We start from the raw sequence: 20830 nt of genomic DNA on the forward strand, positions 1-20830 counted from the left end.
TTTCAGGTGTTTCACATAGGTGTCAAGTCTCAAGGGTTGGCTGAGAAAGGCCACGTGACAACTATTTTCATTACGTCCACGGTTCCTAAAAAATCCATTGAGTTTGATAACAATGAGCAACCAATCAACGTATTATCAGTTAACCCTTTGAACAAAGTATGTTGTTTTTACATCGGCACTTCACGCCATGATATGAGTGTATTCCCTTTGTTTTAGTAACCTAGACATGTAAACACTCACTTTTGACATATCAACTGTGCAAGATAACAGTGATTAATCAATCAACATATTTTCTGTTAATCCTTTGATGACTAGGAACGATCCGTTGATTTACAAAAAAAAGTAAATCAACTGATCATTCACCTCTTGCTTGTCTGCCACGTGCATATTACATAACACACATTTCACCTCACTTCAAACCTGGATTTAGATTGAATAATTACCCCAGACACAATAAATGCCAAATGGGAACCTTTGTCAGGTAATCTAAGTGGTGCTACCACTAATTGTACCTGTAATAAATTCATTAACTGAGCATGAAGTGAATGACGACAAATACACAAGTGTAGGGTTATACGAGAAAACGTGGATGACAACAAGGGTGTAGTAATCGTATTATCGACGCAATCCGAAATCCGAAAATGCTTTCACTGCATGGATACTTTTTTTTAGTATTAAACTATAACCATCTTGGGTATTTCCAAATGACGACTTCCGATGAGCTCCGCCGTTCTTTTTGTCTGTTTGTTTAGGCTGAAGAAATTAATTAACATGCGCCCTTTGTCGAATCTTTATAGATCACATTTAACCAATCAGTGTTTATTCAAAAATGCATAACACAAATATTGCCTCCAGCCTCCAAGTTTATTTAGCTGTCCTTACAGACGGTAGCCCAGTCTCTGGTCACGCTCAGTTGCTTTGCGTATCATCCGGGTACTCACGGGGGAACAAACAATAACAAAGGCAACAACCAGTCCGGGGAATGGCGTTAGATCAGTGCCCCTTTAATAAACACTCGTGATGAATCCTCTATATATATATCATAAATGCCATACATTGAATCACTAAAAGTCATATTTGTTGAAGTTTGACTATTATACGTCAACATAAAGTTTTCGCAATCGCGGGAGCATCGGCGGTGATTGGTCAAATTCTTCTATTCGAAAACATTTCCCGCAATGGCGATCAGCTGAACCAAAGTGCTATGCTTATGGTTATAACTTAATTTTCAGATATATAGTAAAGCTGCAACTAACGTGATATTGGAATAAATTATTCCTGAAAAATAATAGTTTCAGATACAATTCTTCCGCTCATTGTATCAAAATTCTTTAAAGTTATATTATTTGGTAATTTTTTTACCGAATCACCGATAGATTCCGAGAAACGTGTGTACAGCTGATTGCTACTTCCAGCTTAGTTTACGAGACTAAACTCACGGTAATCTTAATCTCTGCATATAAAACAATGCCACTCAGAAAAGGAAATACAATTTAATTGGCTAATCATTATGTTTAGAGATGTTTTATCTCAAATTTCAAATTTGTATTGGCCAAGTTTAATTGTTATAATCTGTTCTGTTTCCCTGAATTCGCCGAGGAGCTATGATGTTAAAAAAAATTCTGTAGAAGACAAAAACATTTTTATTGCAAATGTAGGGATTTTGTATGCGCCAGTGATGTGCTTCATTCTGATTCGTTTTATAGCCGGGGTATATAAATTAGCATTGATTTCCCGCTTATTTTACGAGACAAATAACCTCTGCATTGTCCCTCATACAGTACACAAATACCATTGAATTTGTATTTGAATACCATAATCATGTCTAGTGATGTTGTATCGCAAATTTAACGTTTTTATTGACCAAATTTGCAAACAGCAAAGCAAGCACACAAACTCCTATTGCCACCATGACCATAACACAGGAGATGTGCAGTAAAGCAGTGCGCATGAAAAGGGAAGTAACTGCATGTTATATTGGATCGCAATGTATTTAAGTTTTGTAGCATTTCACAGTTGAGGTCGTGTATTCAAGATGCAGAATGTTTAAGGATTTATTTTTTTTGAAAATGGAAATAAAACGAAATCTGCGGCAGACTTGCAGATGATGATGTGGCAGTGCCTGAGAACCAAGAATTTTTAGCCTAGATGATCAGTGGTTTAACGACCAAACAGTATACACGCTCTGCCTACCTAACACGATCTTCAGTGCATGTTTCAGAGTTTCAAAAAAGATTAGAATAGAAGTTACATATGATTCATAATGTAAAAAAAGATTTTTCGAGTATTAATATGCACTCTAAAAAAAAACACATCGTATCCCATCAGCGAATTCAGGTGAATAAGCAGGTATAACAAACTTGGTCAATCAGAGTATGAAATTTGATATAAAACATTACTAGACATGATGATTTACCATTTAAAATGTATTTCCTGCTCTCCAAGGCATTGTTTTATATGCAGAGATTAAGATTACCTTGTGTATTTTCTCGTAAACTGAGTCGGAAATAGCAATCGGCTGTGCACACGTGATCCCAATCTACTGGTGATTCAGTTAAAAAGTACCCAATGATACAACTTCAAAGAATTTTGATGCAATGGTCGGAAGAAATTGTATCTGAAATTATTATTTTATCAAGAATGATATATTCCAATATCGTGTTATTTTAGTTGCAGCGTCCACCAAACATACTTAAAATTATAAGAACCATAAGTGTAGCACTCGGTACAGATGGTATGCAGGATATTTTTTGACGTATGGAACGATTTTGACCAGTCACCGTAGGGATTTCCCACGGTACATGTTTTCCATTGCGAAAACGTTATGTTGACATTTAATATTCAAATTGCCTCAAATATAATTTTTAGCGAGTCATGGTATGGTATTTATGACATGTGTATCCATTCTCTTGCAACTAAAGTTCGTTTCAAGGTGTCAGTAGCGGTAATCTGACCGTGGTTGCTGTAAATAACGGTGAGTTGTGCTATCTACTGATCACTTAGCATACGATTTCCCCAAAATTATTGTAAACATTATTATAATTATTGAATGAAATTTTGAGTATAATTAATAAAATATATTGAAAAAATTAGTCCAGATAAACGATGAAAATTTTTTTATTACCAGTTATTATATTAAAAGGATTAAATTGCGTACTTCAGTTCAGATGTGTTGACTGATATTTCCGGTGTTACATGATCACGGTGATCAGCTGATAAAGTTTTCTGAGATGGGGGAAAACATTGTGTCATTGGAAAACTTGAGTTTATGTTGGTTAATTTTGGGAGCCATGCTTTACTGCGCTATAACAGAGTTAGTGCTATATTGAAGAGCGCAATAATGAGGGAACACTGTACTCCACAGGTCGTAAAACTGGAATGTAGATTGAAATTTGTGAGATTGCCTGTCACCTGATTTGCTAAATGCTGACTAGCTCCTGATATGCTTCCTGGGAGATGTTGTTCATAGTCTAAAATTCTAAATCAAAAGTGTGGGGAAGGTGGGGAGCAAAAGGGACTACCGTATATCGCTGTGTATAATGCAAGTTTTTCATACCTAGATTTTGGGACTTACAAGGGGGGGTTGACTTATACACAGAGTTGAAGAGTTTTGATGGGTTTTTTTTCCTTAACGAAAAGAGACATTACCATGGTCACATAACACTGAAAATACCATGTCAACATATCCTAACTGAAGTACGCAAATTAATCATGTAATTACAGTCTGGTTATAAAAAGTGTACATTGTATAAATGGACTTATGTTTGAGATCTATTTTATTAATTTTATTCAAAATTTCATTCAATATTGCTTACATTCATTTCAGCAAAATCATGTGTGAAGTGATCAGTAGATCGCACAACTCCCCATTATTTACAGCAACCATGGTCAGATTACTGCTATTGACGCCTTGAAACAAACTTTAATGGACAGAGACAGGATATATATATATATCATAAATGCCATACTTTGACTCGTTAAAAGTCATATTTGTTGTAGTTTGACTATTTGACTATTATATGTCAGCATAAAGTTTTTGCGATAGCGAGCATGATATAACATGATATTGGAATATATTATGTCTGTTAAAATCATAGTTTCAGATACAATTCTTCTGATCATTGCATCAAAAGTTATATTATTGGGTCATTTTTAACAAAATCACCGGTAGATTCTGAAAAAACGTGTGTACCCCTGATTGCTGCTTCCAGCATAGTTTACGAGACAATTCACACGGTAATCTTAATCTCTGCATGTAAATCAATGCCCAGCAGAACATGAAATACAATTTAATCAGTAAATCATCATTTCTTGTGATTTTTTTATCTCAAGTTTCAAATCAGTATTGACCAAGTTTAATTATCATCTTTTCGTTTCCCTGATTTCGCATCATGGATCAGCGCATTACTGCTGTCGCCTATAGAGAGAGACCCGTGAAGATCTGGGGTAGAATAGGTCTTCAGGCACCCATACTTGCCGTAAAAGGTGACTAATGGGATCAGGTTGTCAAGCTTGTCATCGTATCCCAACTCCATGGATCGATGCTCATGGTGTCAATCACTAGATTGGCTGGTCCAGACTCGATTATTTACAGACTTCCACATATAACTGGAATATTGCTGAGTGCGGCTTTAAACAACAAACAAACAAACAAACAAACAAACCATAAAAGGAAGACCTTTGTGCTGAACACTAACGTTTTTCATTGAATCCATTGTGTGTTGATAACTCTAGTGATTTGTCTTGTAAACTATTATTGTGCGTACTGTTTGTGTTTGCATATAATTTACACCATGGTATCATTATTTATCGCGTGTTGGTGTTTTTCACCACTATAATCTCTGGCGTATTTTTGTTTCAAGTAGCCATCTTGAATATTGTCTGTGGTCACGCTTTGTTGTGGCATGCGTTCTGTATTCTTTGTATTGCCTGGTACTTCATTTTTTATATATTCTTGCAATAATATTGTTTATTAAAGTGGTGGTGTTTCACATTGTTTGCGTAATGTTATTTTTAATAAAACCACATGGCTGGGACAAACGATTATAGCGTACATAATCGGGCAGGGACGCATTGTGATTACACTCTATCATTGCAGATACATGCCTTCTTGTGTCACTATAATAATTCTGGGTGGGATCCCCATCCCCTGTGCCTTAATTGCACATACATCTGCACCTAGACTTCAAAATGTAAAGACTGTCTCCCGCTTACCCCCACAGCTTTCTCAAAAATACCTCCAAGTGTCTAAGAAACGACAGTCCCAGCAGGCGTGTAAACATTGTTGCTCCAAAATGTCAGATGCTTCTGAGCCCGCTACAGCCCCCTACCACGTATTTCACCTGTTATCCCTGTTATGAAATATGCAGCTAACCCAGTATCTTCTTCAGCCTTGTCGTCTACCACCTCCATCGTTGTCTCCTCCCAGGCGCCGATGTCCACCTCTGCGACCCCGATGTACATCTCTACCTCTGCTAACATGATGCAAGGCGTGGTGCCTACGGAGCAGAATGTGTCTATCTGCTACAGACATCCTTATACACGCCTAGCCTAGACCTATGTGCCACTCCTCCTGACACAGTTGGAGCAAATCTTCACATTCTAGACGCCGCTCTCATAGCTGCTCTCCAGTTCGTCGCTCAAGGGGATATCGGATGGACTCATCAGAAGGCTCCTTTATCCCAGCATATGAAGGATCGTTATCTGAGGTCAACCGGCTCACTGACAGTTGGAATTGGTTGCATGTTCCCGGTGTCAAGGGTTGACAAGAAAGACACTATCTGGTCTGACCCTACATCTGCTCCACCCAACCCCATGATCAAGGACATAATCACCGCACTGGATGAGGACTTCGCTAAACTGTCTCTCACACCCTCAATCAAGGCTCCCAAATACAGAAAGGAGTATTCCCTATCCACTCATGACCTTGCGGACCATGCCCACTCTCTCGAGTACCTTCATCGAATAATGTGCTCAAATCACCCCACCTCTAACCGTGTCCCCGACAACAAGTTACGTGGAGACAAAACACAGACGCTCTTTAAAGCTAATCTCAGTCATTCGGGGAGGTCGAACATCTGCGCACATTAATGCCTCGCCGCGCCATGCTTGTATAAATTGCAACCACATGTCATCTCGGCTACCTGATCCTCTCTGATTGGGATCTGGAATTTAAGGTGGATCTGCTTCGACAACCCTACACCTTCCACACGCTCTGATATCAAGTTTTGCCAGAAACAAAACCGCCCTCATGGTGCTTGCTCATGTCTCTCATTCTGCCTCCTTCAAACCATCCAGGTTGGGCAACTACCAGCCCAGACTGAAATCCCTTAAGCCATGTGGATGGAGCTCCTCCACTTTTCATGGCCAAAACCAAGGGAAAGTCAAGTCCTCAGGATCATACCAGCCTTGCCGTGACCTCTCGAAGGATGGGAGTGGATGACCATGCTCAGGCTACAAAGGTCCAAGATACAGGCTCACGACGCGTGCCTACATGTGTCGATCCATCCAAGCTACAAGAAATTCATTCGTTTCATCTTTGATGGGGCGGTGCTCCCATTTGGATTTTCCTCGGCCCAATGGCTATTTACATGCATCTCCAAGCTGATAGCCACCTTCCTGAGGACTCTGACTGCCTCCTGAACCACCAGGACATGGCCACGCTCCTTTGCCACAGGGACTTCATGCAACGTCTCCTACTTCAAATAGGAACGATAATCAGTGTACTGAAGTCAGAGCTCACGCCTTTGTTCCGTCTCCAATTGATCGGAGGGCTCTTCCAGAATGTACCTAAGGACAGGTGGCCAGCGGTAGAAACTAACAGTTTTCATCCACTAGTCCTTATGATGCTGACATATAGCAAAACCCTTAAATAGGGCCAATTTCTACTGGTCCTTATGATATCTTTACTACTGGGCAGTTTGGCAAGGACTATAAGACTAGTGCCAATTTCTAAAGCTGGTGGCACTGAATACAACTCCACCTGCTCTTGGCAGTTGCATACGCTCTTGGGTCTCCTCACATCAGTGCAGGATCTGACCTCCAGAGGGAGGCTCCAACTGTGCCCGATACAGATGTTCCTGGCTTCCTACGTCAGTACCAAGGTCAGTCTTCGCCATTGCCTCCGGGACCGCCTCAAACCTCATCTCCTTGACAGAGCTTACAACCTCGACATGGACATGCCAAGAATAACTGCGTTTTCATACCAGTATTGACGACATCACAGGTTGAAGTCAGCTGCAACACTATTGCTCTCTGGCTTGGAGCCATCATTCATTAGGCATACAAGGCCACTGGACTGGATCCTCCAAGAGCCGGCAATCTGCACGAGATCCAGGCGGTTGCCTCCACCATAGCACTTCACAGCAACTGCTCCATATGTGCCAATATGGAAGGCTGCTTCTGGCTTTTAGACACCGTTTTCGCCAGCCACTACCTTCGAGATGTCACCTTAGAGGATGTAGAAGGCATACACAGCTTTGGCCCATTAGTGGTTGCCCATCACCTTCACTGATTGGCTGAGGATTTTGAAGGATTTTCATTTAAGATCACTTCTGAAGGCATGCCCCCACCGTACCGTTAGAGAACGATGCATTAAGGAGTAAAGCAGGATAAGTTAAAAGATATTTTTCATGTTTGTATACTTATCCTGCATTACTACATCCAAAGTGGCCCACCTGTCGCAGAGCTACCTCCCCACAATGACTTCAGATGTTCTGTTTTTTAGCAGTAATAAGCTCATCCGTGACATCACCCCTTCCGTGGTCACATGGGAGCTGTGTTATAGGGTTAGCCACTCAGCTAGTTGAAACAACTTCTTCAGGAAGACCTCACAGCTCTTTCAAGAACATGCAGTAAATGCATTAAGGAGTAATGCAGGATAAGTATACAAATAAAAAATATATCTTGGATTTTATTAGTATTGTAAATGTAGGGATTGTGTATACGCTGGTGATGTGCTTCATTTCGATTCACTTTATAGACAGGGTCTATTCGATTTTGAAGGCTTTTAAAGCATCCGCCTTAAAGGCTAGGGTCGCTTTATAGACTGCAATATATGGTACTCTCACATTGTTATGGAAACAGCTTTCTAGTTTTATGCCTGTTTTGTCTCCAGATCTGTAGATATGAGAAACCAACTTCAAGCAATGGAGAGTGAACTGGCACAAGTGGATGCTGTCCATGATCATCAGGTGAGATCAGATAAGGAACAAATGACTTATTCAGTCAATATATTGTTGAAATGATATTATGGGCAGATTTCTCAACCATACATTTTCAATTACATTCATGTTGGGAAAATGCATTTTATTTTCAAGTTGCATTTTTTTTCATTTCAATTCATCTTGTTCAACAAACTATTGTTGGTTATTTGCCATGAAATGGAAAAACCTGTGTGGGTATCCAGGGTCAAAATAGGTCCCACCTGGTACCTCATGCTTGTCATAATAGGCGACTAAAATGGGATTCCACTTGTAAGGCTCACTGTCTTGGCAGGTGGCATGTCATTGTACCTTGATATCGTGGATCACAAAGCAGCTCCATGTATACTCTGCAAAAAGAAACACATGAGTAGAAAATCATAAATATTTCACAGAGAGTTGCCGACATCCATTCAAAATTCATACCAAAATTGAATTGGTCATTTCTGCATGCTTTGGGATTGATTTGTGTGGATTTGCAGAAATTTGGTGAAAAGATGAAAATTCACAAAAACACAACTACTTGAGAGCCTAGCACCAAAACACACCAGCATGACATGCAAGTGCGACATCACTTGTTGGGCTATAAAATGGTGAGTTTTAATTTGAATGCCATCACAATCTTACAGCAAGGTAACAGCTAAAACATGCCACAACTGATGGAAACCCAATGCAACGAAGCCATCGGCCGACTGCTTACAGGAGCATCACCTTTGGCCATAGCCAGGTGTTTCCACGTAGCACCAAGTACCATAACATGACTAGAACCCTTATCAGACACACAGAACATGTGGCCTCCCCAGATCCTGTTGACCAGGCATCATTGCTAGAGCACAGGACAGATTCATATGGCTTAGTCACTTACCGTATGTTACTAGATAAGCAGATCTCATAGATAAGCTGAGGCATTAACTTGGTCCTTGAAATCTGTATCAAAAGGTTATATGCGGTAGATCAGCCAGACCCCCAACCTAAAACTATGTCTCTTCATGATCTGTCACTTGAATAGAATATCAACAAATCTGTATTGAATTACTCAAGTTAATCCTGGCCATACATCATCGGTAATAAAAAATGTTTAATTTTACATCATGTTTGTAATCTACGTTATTTTTCAAAATTAATTTTAATCAAACTTTCATTCTGTTTTATTTACATTAATTTTGGTGTCCATCCGATACTTAAAACTTCTGTTTGCCCCATTCAATAAGGCCTGCCTTACAAACTCACCGTCATTTACAGTAACCACAATCATATTACTGCTATTGACACCTTGAAACAACCTTTGTTGACAGAAAATGGATACATTTATCATAACTGCTATACTTTGACTGGTTAAAAGTAATATTTTTGTAGTTTGAAGATTAAATGTCAACATATGTTTCTGTGATGGAAATAGAGGGATTACTCGAAACCTCTACGTTGATTTGTCAAATTGTTCCATGCGAATAAAGTGTCCGACAATTCACAAAAGTGCTATCGCATTACCCTGGTTGTGGTTATCATTATTTTGAAGATATATAGTAAAACCTGCAAGTAAAATAACACAAAATCAGAATAGAATATTTGTAGTATAATAGTAATTTAAGATACTATTTTTTTCTGATAATTGCATGAAAATTCTTTTCCATTATATTATTGGGTATGTTTTAACCTAATCACCAGTAGATTGGGAGAACAGGTGTGTAAAGCTGACTGTTATTTTCGGCTTAGTTCACAAGTTAATACACACGATAATCTTTATACCATCTTCCTGAGGCAAGCGTGTCCACTAGCCTATATCAAAGCCTAGTTTCTACCCTTGCCACATCAAGGCCACTTGTTTCAAGGGTTGAAACAAGACTTTGATGAATATGCTAGTGGACGCTCTTTCCTAGGGAAGATGTTTTTTATCCTAGCATATAAAACAATGCCTAGCATAACAAGAAATACAATCAAAATTGCAAATCATCATGTCTAGTGATGTTTAGTCGCAAGTTTCACATTTTCATTGACAATGTTTGTTATAGCGTTGTTCATTCACCTTAAGGATCTGGTCCTCATAATTTGGCTTATCTACGGTCATATACAGTACTCTACAACTATGGCAATACCACAAATGAGGAGGATATCTTTCCAGACTGTGAGGTACCGTTTACACGCTGAAGGTATCGCACTAAATGTCCAGTTCCAGGTGTCATTTTGATGGACCCACAACGTCGGCTTCAACATCTGTGGTGTCAAGGACACAGAGTATGGACACAACTGCGATGGAGACAAGTTTGGTTTAATGACGAGACATGTTTTGTGTGCTGTGAGGATGGTAGATGTCATGTTTACAGGCGTCTCTGGGAAAGTTATGCATGAAACTGCATACAGAAAATGGACAGATTTGGTGGTGTTAGTGTTATAATGTGGGCAGTGTTATAATGTGGGCAGCCATCTCCTACACTGGTAGAACAGACTTGCAAAGGAATGTACCAATGTTACATGGATGAGATTCTTCAGCCACACATCCTTCCCATTATGCAACAAGTGAACGTCATTTTCCAACAAGACAGTGCCCAGCCTCACACGACAAGACTGACAACAGCCTTTTTCAGGAATCACCACATCCAAGTCTTGCCAGGTCTCCAGATTTAGACCCAAACGAACATTTATGGGATGCACCTGATCAACTGCAAGCTCATCACAAACAACCACAGAACCTCCGACAGTTGGCACAAGCAGGCAGAATGGGTGAACATTCCCAAGGCCACAATTCGGGTTCTGATTGCTCCCATGGGACTCTAATTGTGGTCATACAAGATATTGAGAATAGATGACTTTCACATTGAAAATCTAGTGTTCCATGTGTGCAGGGCTCGTTTTAAGGAACTTGATTTAACTTACACCTGGTGCATGTTGACATGAAAACCCAGTTAAACCGAACAAAAGCAGGTTGCACCTTGAAACAGAGGCAGGTCTGCTGCCTATATCACATACATAAATGATGTATTACTGTAAAACGTAATAGCAACATGTCCACATAATCTTGCTGTACCCACAGTTTGATGATGTGAAGCCCTGAAAGCATGGCATTATAATTCCACATTCCACTAACACGAGGTTAATGATGTAGTATGGTAAATAAAGCCTAGAGGTATTGAGTGTGTTTAAAGATTGATGTTGTGTGGACAAGTAAGAGTTAGGTAGAAACAAATTTTGAAATATTCTTATATGCAATTGGTGCATGTCGAGATAAATATTAGGTTGTATTTTTCAATAATAGGTTGCATTGGTTGATGGTTTACATAGCTAAATCAAGCGCTGGTGTGCCATTTGGAACCGGTCTATGACAATGCTGTGTGCTAATTTTGAACAATCGATTAGCATCTGTTGATTATTTGTATGATTTATAAAATATACATCTAAAATCACTTTTGCAATTCTTTTTTAACAGAGTAGATATATAAAGGCTTTGTCTAATTTTGTTCACAGCCACAGTTGCAACACTTCCCAGGGATATCACAATATCATTTATGTATGTGTCCTTTATAGCCATTGGAAATATTTTTCACACATGAGTGAAAGCCTGAAGAAAAGATTGTTTTAACGATAACTTAAGAGGCATTTTATTATTATGTATGTAAGTAAAACTTGGTATTTGTCATATATTTCAGAAAAGATTGTACGTGACCAATGCATTAGGCCAAGGTCACAGTGGCAGTCATTCACAAAGTATATTTTCATTTTCACTTTATGCAGATATTTTTGGCTCAACTGACTGAAAGTCGAATGAGCTTATATATTGGCATGTTTGTCCCTTGTGCCTCATTAACATCTCCTCACAAACTGCTGGACCAGTGAAGCTGAACTTCACATGCTTGTTCCCACCATTTTCAAAAATGGTGGTTGGTTGGTTGGTTGGTTGGTTTGTTCTTTAACCCCACACTCAGCAATATTCAAGCCATATGACGGCGGTCTGTAAATAATCGAGTCTGGACCAGACAATCCACTCATTGACATCACGAGCATCGATCCACGCAATTGGGATGCGATGACATGCATCAACCAAGTCAGCGAGCCCGGCCACCCAATCCTGTTAATCACCTCTTACAACAAGCACAGTCGCCTTTTACGGCAAGCATGGGTTGCTGAAGACCTATTCTACCCCGGATCTTCACGGGTCAGGGATATAGCAATCAGCATTTTCATCTGTCTGTCTTCAGTTTTCCTTTTCTGGAGCAGAACTCCAAAACTGTTGAATATTTCTTGATGAGACATGCTACGCCAGGATGAGACACTAACCAGTGACAAGGTCTTCAAGGGGCTGGCAATCTAACACTTAATTACACAAACACGGGCATGGAAGGTAGATACAAGATGGACTCCGTTTCTGATATATCAACTTCTGATGACTCTTGTTCACAAAGTATTTTGGCATTAATTGTTACGGAAAGATAATCTTCCTTTGAGAATTTGAGAGACGTGTATTTATCATAATTTTTTATTTGTCCCCACAGCAAGAAGCTGAAAAGCTTGCTCAGGAAATGAGGGGCGTAAACCGAGAGATGACCCAGGTGCAGCATTCAGGCAATACTATCCGCATGGAAGTTGACAACTTACGCAGAGAAATACAAGGTCAAGTCCATGTTGCGCTCCAAGAATCATTTGACAATTTAGCTTTACCTTTTTAGTTTAAAAAAACCCACTGCTCAGCACAGCTGGTAATTTCAGTGTTCATAACCTTACTTCAATACATCATTATTGAAAGAAAGATCTTTCTTGGCTGCACCACACCAGAAAATGGTACTTGTTGTTACCCTATCTGGTGCTTGGCTATAAACAACGTCTGGTTGGCTCAGAGTCATTACTCTTTCTCTGAATGGAGTGTCTATATTTGACTATGGTATGGTGTCTCAGTGGGCTTGCACTTATAGCTAGTATAAATACGGACTGGTTAAAAAAAAAAACCACACACACACACACACACACACACACACACAAACACACACACACACACACACACACACACACACACACACACACACACACACACACACACACACACACACACACACACACACACACACAGAGAACTGCAATTCTCAAAACTTAATGTGAAAATGAATGTTTCCCGAAGTTATCTCAAAATTGTTACTGTATTTCTTTCATCAAAATACTTTCCTTTGTTAAAGACAACTCCCTTTGTTATTGTAGGCAGTCAACAGGAGCTGAATCAGATACAAGACATAAGTAGGCGGCGGCTAGAGACACTTCGGCAGAGACACAGACATACATATGATGCTGTGATGTGGCTAAGGGAGAACAAGAATCGATTTTGCAAGAAGATATATGAACCTATGATATTATGTGTTAGTATGCCAAACCTGATAACTTGTCGAACAGCTAGAACAAAATTTGTACAGGCTTGAAAAAGTATTGAATTTTTGAGGTCCCTCTTGAAAAGCCTTGAATTTGGACAAATTACATTATTCTTGTTTATCAAAGTATTAAAGTATAAAAAAATATTTTCAAGTGATAGATTTGTGTGCCAAAGACCCTGAAGAATTCATGACAAACTTAATTTTTTCTTTGCTGGGTTTAAAATAAATGTGTGATGGTCATACTGCTTTGTAGATCTTACGGCTGTAATATTGTATGCTGGTTTAAATCAAATATGACTGACTATGGCTAATAACCAAACTGAAAAAAGCTTTGAAAATAACAGTTGACAGGCTTTAAAAGCCTTGAATTTTAGTGTTCCATATCTGTATGAACCTCGTAGAACAGTTGTTTAGTCGTATGTACTGGGACCCTAAATATGCAAGGGGATCAGTCTTGATATAGAGAATCTCACCTGAGTGTCTTTTGATGTCAAATATATCAACACGAGTTGATAAAAGTGGAAAAATTCCGAAGCTTGCCGAGGATTTTTGTCACTTTTATCAACGAGTGTTGATATATTTGATATCAAAAGACACGAGGGTGAGATTTTGTTTATCATCCAACATCATTCTTCCAACTTTTTCAATTTGTAGACAGTAATTAGGAGTGTCTTCAGTGTAAAAAGTACTGCTTACAGCTTCAGTAGCAGAGCCATTAGTGATGTCATTTGATTGTGACGTCATTGGTTACCATGACGTCACAATGGTCTGCAAAGCATTGTGATGTAATTTCATTGCAGCGATATCTACAGTGTAGATATCGCTTGATCTAATCCAAGCTATATCTCCTGTTGGAGCCAGTTTTGGATGATAAGAATTGTTACCTCACCTGAACCTTAAATTCAAATTGGCTTATTTACATGCAGAATTTTGTAGGTTGATTAAGATTTAAAGTTTTTTGGTGTAATTTAGTTTTTGACCCTGCTATGGCCTTTGACCATCACAATTCCCAAATAATCCATTTTTTTGTAGTTTAGACCTTATGCAATGACGCAGAAGCTATTTTTGTTCAAAATTTAATGTAGCTTAGTAAATGAGTTAGGTAGTGGGATTCAACACATCTGTTGCTTTTTGCAGGGATTTGGATTTACACCTTATGTTTATCATTCTCTTAAAACGATGTAGACTAGTTTGATTGGCATGTATGTTTCTTCTTATGTTGATATCATATTTTGTTCAAATCATTAGAGTTTAGTGTTCGTGTTTCCTCTGTATTTATGGTGAAGATATATGAATATCAATGCTTACAGCAACCTAACTTAAGTCAGTTGTCCCAGGGCAAGGAAAAAAGCAAAAAAATCACTTGTCAAGAGTATTGACCCAAATCGGACTCTTACGGCCTGTGTTGGACAGTATTTCCCATAGCCTTTGCTGAAAAGGACCCATGAAAAGCCTGCAGTATATTTTTGTGTGGTGAGTGGCGAACAGGGGATCATGATATTTATTTAAGAATCATATTTTCTTGCACTCTTTTTTTTTGCCAAAACAACACATCTGTGTGAAGGATGGTGCACATAATACCGGGAACCTCGTTGTGTTGAACTCTTAGGAACCTTAAAAAATAGTTTCAGTTATATGGGGATCAAGGCAACCACCAAAGAGAATTTTCGAAAACCAAACATCATGTTATGAGTGATTATTACTTGGTCTGGACACACACAACACTTGATTTCAAGGCTGGTTGGGAAGGGGATGACAACTCAGGCGTATCATCAACCTCACTGTCAGCATTGTAGAATACTTAATAGCTTGAACAACAGGATTCACTGACAATCTGAAGTACAACCGATTATTTTTCACATGTCAATGGCAGTCATGTGAGAACAATTCAGTAATTGACTTCCAATGTCTATACATTAATCACCTTTCTCCTTTGACGTAAGGCATGCTTATTACAATGACCTGGAATAACACTTGCTACTTGTGTTCCTCAATTCGTCATAAAAGTGATTCAGTAAAGCTTTTTATGGTAGATTCTGAAACTCAGGCCGTTGCCCCTGACCCTCGAGCCATTCTAAATAAGGATAAAATAAGCTAATAAGTAAAGGAATTTCATATAAAACAGTCGCCAATGCGACCTAAATTTCAATTTGTCTACTGGCTAAAATTCAGCGGTTGCCAAATGACTACCTTGAAAAATATCTTGTGGTGACTAAATTCCATTGCTTCACATACGTAGACACAAACATAAATAATTTGATTGACATTTGCGATGCCAATTTCTCGATCATCAGTGTTTTCACGGTCGCAATTCATTGTCTGTTTCATAAACATTACCATAGCTCAATGCAGCATTATGCGAAATTTCAACATCGTAAGCCGTAATCACGACAAAATAGTATATAATTTATTTTTTACTTATCCTGCATTACTCCTTAATGCATATTACTGCTTGTTTCTTGACAGAGAAAAGAGCTGTGTGAGGGTTTTTGCTTGAAGAAGTTGCTCCAACTAGCTGAGAGGCCAGCCAATCACGCAGCTCCCACGTGACCAAAGGAAGTGACGTCACGGATCATCACATTACTCTTGTCACTTGATGAGAGAAGACCTGTTTTTTCTTCCTGTAACATAAAACTGATTCAAACCCTACACGTGTTTGCTATCTGAGTTAATGTTGTTTTGTCTTTTTGTTGTGCCTATGGTTTGTATTTTGTACATTCTATGTTTGATAAACATGTGCATAACGTTATCAGACACTTACTGGCGTTTTCTCAAAAGGAAACATAAGGCCATGTGTCTTGTTGCTCCAAGTAGCCATCTTGAATATTTTGCGTAGCCAGCCGTTTGTGAACTGGTTTACGTTCTATATTCTTTTGCTTGGTAACCAAAGATTGGCGGATCCTTGCAAGTATTGTTTGTTGTATTGTATGTTGTCTTATGTTTACTTACGTAATACGTAAAACAAATTATAGCATACATAATCGGGTGGGACGCATTGTGATTTTACACTGCTTCGTTGCAGATATCATGCCCTCCTGCTCAAAGTGCCGGCCACTATGCCTTAATTGTACATCTCAATCCCTCCAGGGTCATTCCGACCCTCCCCGCCTACGGCACTGACATCTAAGATAGATGCCTCCCTCCTCCAGTACATTCAGTACTTACAGGACAGACAGCCGTCAACGCCAGCGCCTTTACAGATGCCTCTACTAGCGCCTCTGCAGACGCCTCCTTCGCCGCTCCGGCCGACCTCACAGACGCCTTCTACCTCACGTCAGGGTCTTAGATCTAGGAGCAGCTCCCCGATTAGCAGACTCCCCAGTGGCTATCGATCCGACTCCTAGGAGGGCGCTTTCATCCCTTTCTATGTCGACACCCCTATGGACGGCGAATCCCACCAGCGTTTCGACCAAGTCGCATTCTGGCTGGCAGACAGATTGGAGGCTATCGCTCCCTCCCCTGGCCTAGAGGTCAAAAGCAAGACGGCCATCCATGCAGACCCCACCTCGATCCCTCCTGACCCACTGATGAGAGACACGATCTCAGCTCTGGATGAGGACTTCAGTAAACTGTCACTGATCCGTCCTTCAGGGCCCCACGTTACAGACAAGATGACTTCCCAGTCCACTCTCTTCAAGTTGTGGACCACGCTCACTCCTTAGATGAGGACATGCACCACATGACGGGATCAAACTGTCTACCTCAGTCCAGGTCTCCAACAGCAAACTCGCCAACGTGGAGACAGAGATTCGCCATACGCTCAAACCTCTCTCACTGATGTCGTCGTCCTCCAGGGCTATTCTGCAGGACTTGTCGGAGGACAACTACCTATAGACGCCTGGGGTACCTTGCTTTGTTGAGTTTGGGACCCAGAGTTCAAGAGAGACCTTTTGCGTCAACCTTGGTCCAGCTCTGGCCTTTTTAATGGACAGATATCCAAGACACACTCCAGGGTCTCAGCCCTCGCCCGTGATGAGACGTCTCTCAAGGCCCTGGCCAGGGTATCACATCCTGCCTTTGCTAAGGCATCCCAGTCCGGCTCCTACCAGCCACGATGCAACACCCTCCGGACTCTGGGGCAGGGCTCCACCTCAACCTCTTGGGGCAGAGGCATGGGGAAAGGAAAGTTCTCAGGCTCGTACCAGTCCCGTCATGGCTACCCCAAGGGGCGTAACGCCGACCGCAGGGACCTCCAGTGAACCGCCGGACAGGCACGACTGGGACCTCCCACCTCCCTCCAAGTTGTCGACACCCCAGTAGGTGTGAGACTGACTCACTACTGGTAGAACTGGGGGACCCATACGTCACCACAAGCTGACGCTTATAGATGACCCATCATTGACGTCACCCATAGTGGACACATAACCCCCCCCCACACCCCCACCCAACAGCAGCTACTGAGCCGAAACATCAGGGTGCTGCTCGACAAGAAAGCCTTATAGGTGGTACACACCCCAGCCCTAACACCGGGCTTCTATTCACCTGTCTTCCTGGTCCCCAAGAAGGACTCGGACAAACACAGGTTGATCCACAACCTCGCCGCTTTCAACAAACGCTACCTGGCGCATTGACCTTATTTCAGGATGACCACGCTCAGGCTACTGCGATCCTGGATCCAGGCACCACAGGCGCTCATCAGCCTGGATATCGAGGACGCCTATCTACATGTCCCTATTCATCCCGACGACCGGAAATTCCTCCGCTTCATCTTCATGGGAGTCGATTATCAATTGGCGGTCCTCCCATTTGGAATTTCTTAGGCCCCGTAGCCTATTCACATGGCTTAGCAAGCCGATAGCCTCGTACTTCCATCACCGGGACATCCAGTTCGAGGCGTACATAGACGACTGCCTACTGGACCATCTGGACCCTGTCACTCTACTCCGCCACAGTGACTTCACCCTTCGTCTCCTATATCAGTTGGGGTGGAAGATCAACCTCAGGAAGTCAGAATTGACACCTTCCAAGCGTCTTCAGTTCATCGGGGGCCTCTTCCAGACGGACCTCGACCTCATCTCTGTACCCAGAGACCGGAGGGAGCGCATGCAGGCGCACCTGATTCCAGCGCTCAACCTACCACGCACTCTGCGTCAATGGTAACTCCTTCAGCATAGGACTTGACCTACAGAGGCAGGCTCCAACTGCGCTCAGTTCAGATGTTCCTGGCGCTCTACATCAGACGTTCCTGGCGCCCTACATCAGACGCCAGGACCCACTCTATCCATCTAGCAGCATCTCCGGTGTTGGACGGTGGAATCGAATGTCTTGTCAGGGCTTACGACCTCTCTACGCCTCTTCGTAGACGCGTCCCTACAGGGATGGGGCGCACACCTGGAGGAACAGGTCGCCTCAGGGCTGTGGTCTGCCGATCAGCGCCTATGGCACATCAACAACCTCAAACTGGAAGCGCATTTTTTGTTGGCCATCACACACTGGAAGCAAGCGCTCAGACACTCCCGGCTCTCCATCTCGACGGACAACATCACTTTCAAATGGCGCCTCCGGAAACAAGGAACGACTCAACTTCGCTTCTTCAACAGACGTTCCGATTGTTTCACCTGGTGGATCAAAATTCCAGGTCCACCACATCCCGGGCTGCCAAAACATCCTAGCGGATGCCCTTTCTCGGCCATTCAAGGTGGCTCACACAAAGTGGAAACTTCACCCAGACGCCTAGCTCTTGTTTGTAGAGACCATGGTCTCCCCAACATAGGGACATGGTCTCCCACCACCAGCCAGAACTACCAGATCCCGACCGTCATATCTTAGGTGCCGGATCCACTGGCTTGGGCAGTCGATGCTTTCAGCGTCCCCAGGGAAGGACTAAAAGTGTACGCTTTTCCGTCACCTGTACTTCTTCCGAAAGTCGTCCAGAAGATCAGATTGACATGGAACCTCGATCTGACTTTGGTCGGGCTCTGGTGGCCAGCAAGGGCTTGGTTTGTCGACCTCAGACCCCATTGCCACTCCCAGATTGGCCAAATCTGCTGATCCACCCTCACAGCAGACAGCCACACCCAGGACCAGACAGGTTATGTCTTCACATCTGGTCCATTTACAGAGAGCATTGAACGCCAAGGGCTACTCGGCCAGAGCGGCTAGGGCCATCACAGTGGCACATTGCCCAACCACCAGGAGCCTTTATGATGACAAGTGGCAATCCTTCTAGAGCTTTTGCAGGGGTAAGAACCAAGACCCCACATCTGCATCGCCTCAATTTCTGACCGAGTTCATGCTCCATCTGCATCACAAGCGTAAGCTCAAGGGCAGTACCTTCATGACCTACCTGGTGGCACTCAACTCTGTCCTGGCAGTTCTGAAAGATCGACGCATGACGAAAATCCAAGAACTACAGGCACTGCTCCGCTCACTCAGACTGAAAGACCATAAGGCGAAGTTCCATCCCCCGACCTGGGACTTGAATGTCATTCTCACCTCGCTGAGAGACGCGCCTTTCGAGACACTCGAAACGTCATCATTCTACAATCTGATGAAAAAGACGGTCTTCCTACTGGCGCTCGCCACAGCAGCCCGTGTCAGTGAGTAACACGCCCTACACGCCACACGGGTCCGCTTTGAGCAGGGAGCACACGGAGCCATGCAACTGGGCCTGTGCTGGGACTTCATTGCACAGAATCAGCTCCCAGGCCAGCCCGATAGATCGTTCCTCATCCCCCCTCTTTCATCGATTGTGGGCGCAGAAGATGAACTAGAGCTCCTTCTGTGTCCAATTAGAGCGCTTCGTTGCTTCGTCCGATGATCCAAGGAACGCCATAGCCAACGACGACGCCTCTTCGTACCGATATTTGCGACCTCGCAAGCGGAAGTCAGCCGCAACACGATCCCCCTCTGTCTACGAGCCATCATCCTCCAGGCCTACGAGGCAGCAGGATTGGACCCCCAAGCTCAAGCAACCTGCATGAGATCCGGGCGGTCGCTTCCACCATGCCGCTACACAGCAGCTGCTCTCTACGCGCCATCATGGAGGGATGTTTCTGGCGATCCAACACTGTCTTCGCCAGTCACTACCTGCGAGATGTCGCATTGGAGGATGTGCAAGGCACGCACAGCTTTGGTCCGTTAGTGGTAGCCTAGCAGGTCACTACTACACGTCATTGACCACGCCTCCAAGTCCAGAGCCGGTCTTTCGACCTCCCCTGGCATAAGCCCTGGACTAAAAGGTTCATGCCTCATTTGCATACGGCTCAGTGCTCCAGTCTCGACCTAACCGAACGTTATTGTCAGGCTGAGCAGTACCAGGACACAACACATACCTGACTC

General features: G+C 42.3%; 1 protein-coding gene across 1 annotated transcript in view; it reads left to right on the forward strand.

Moving 5' to 3' along the window:
• LOC139477946 (structural maintenance of chromosomes protein 5-like) overlaps window positions 1-20830 on the forward strand; it is a 243022-nt gene that overhangs the window by 74043 nt on the left and 148149 nt on the right. The window contains exons 9-11 of the mRNA XM_071260398.1: window positions 8117-8192; window positions 12686-12803; window positions 13383-13537. Coding sequence (XP_071116499.1) covers window positions 8117-8192; window positions 12686-12803; window positions 13383-13537 — 349 coding nt within the window. The remainder of the gene's footprint in view (window positions 1-8116; window positions 8193-12685; window positions 12804-13382; window positions 13538-20830) is intronic.

Source organism: Haliotis cracherodii, unplaced genomic scaffold, assembly GCF_022045235.1.
Source record: "Haliotis cracherodii isolate W230 unplaced genomic scaffold, xgHalCrac1.p SCAF_1, whole genome shotgun sequence".
Lineage (NCBI taxonomy): Eukaryota > Metazoa > Mollusca > Gastropoda > Lepetellida > Haliotidae > Haliotis > Haliotis cracherodii.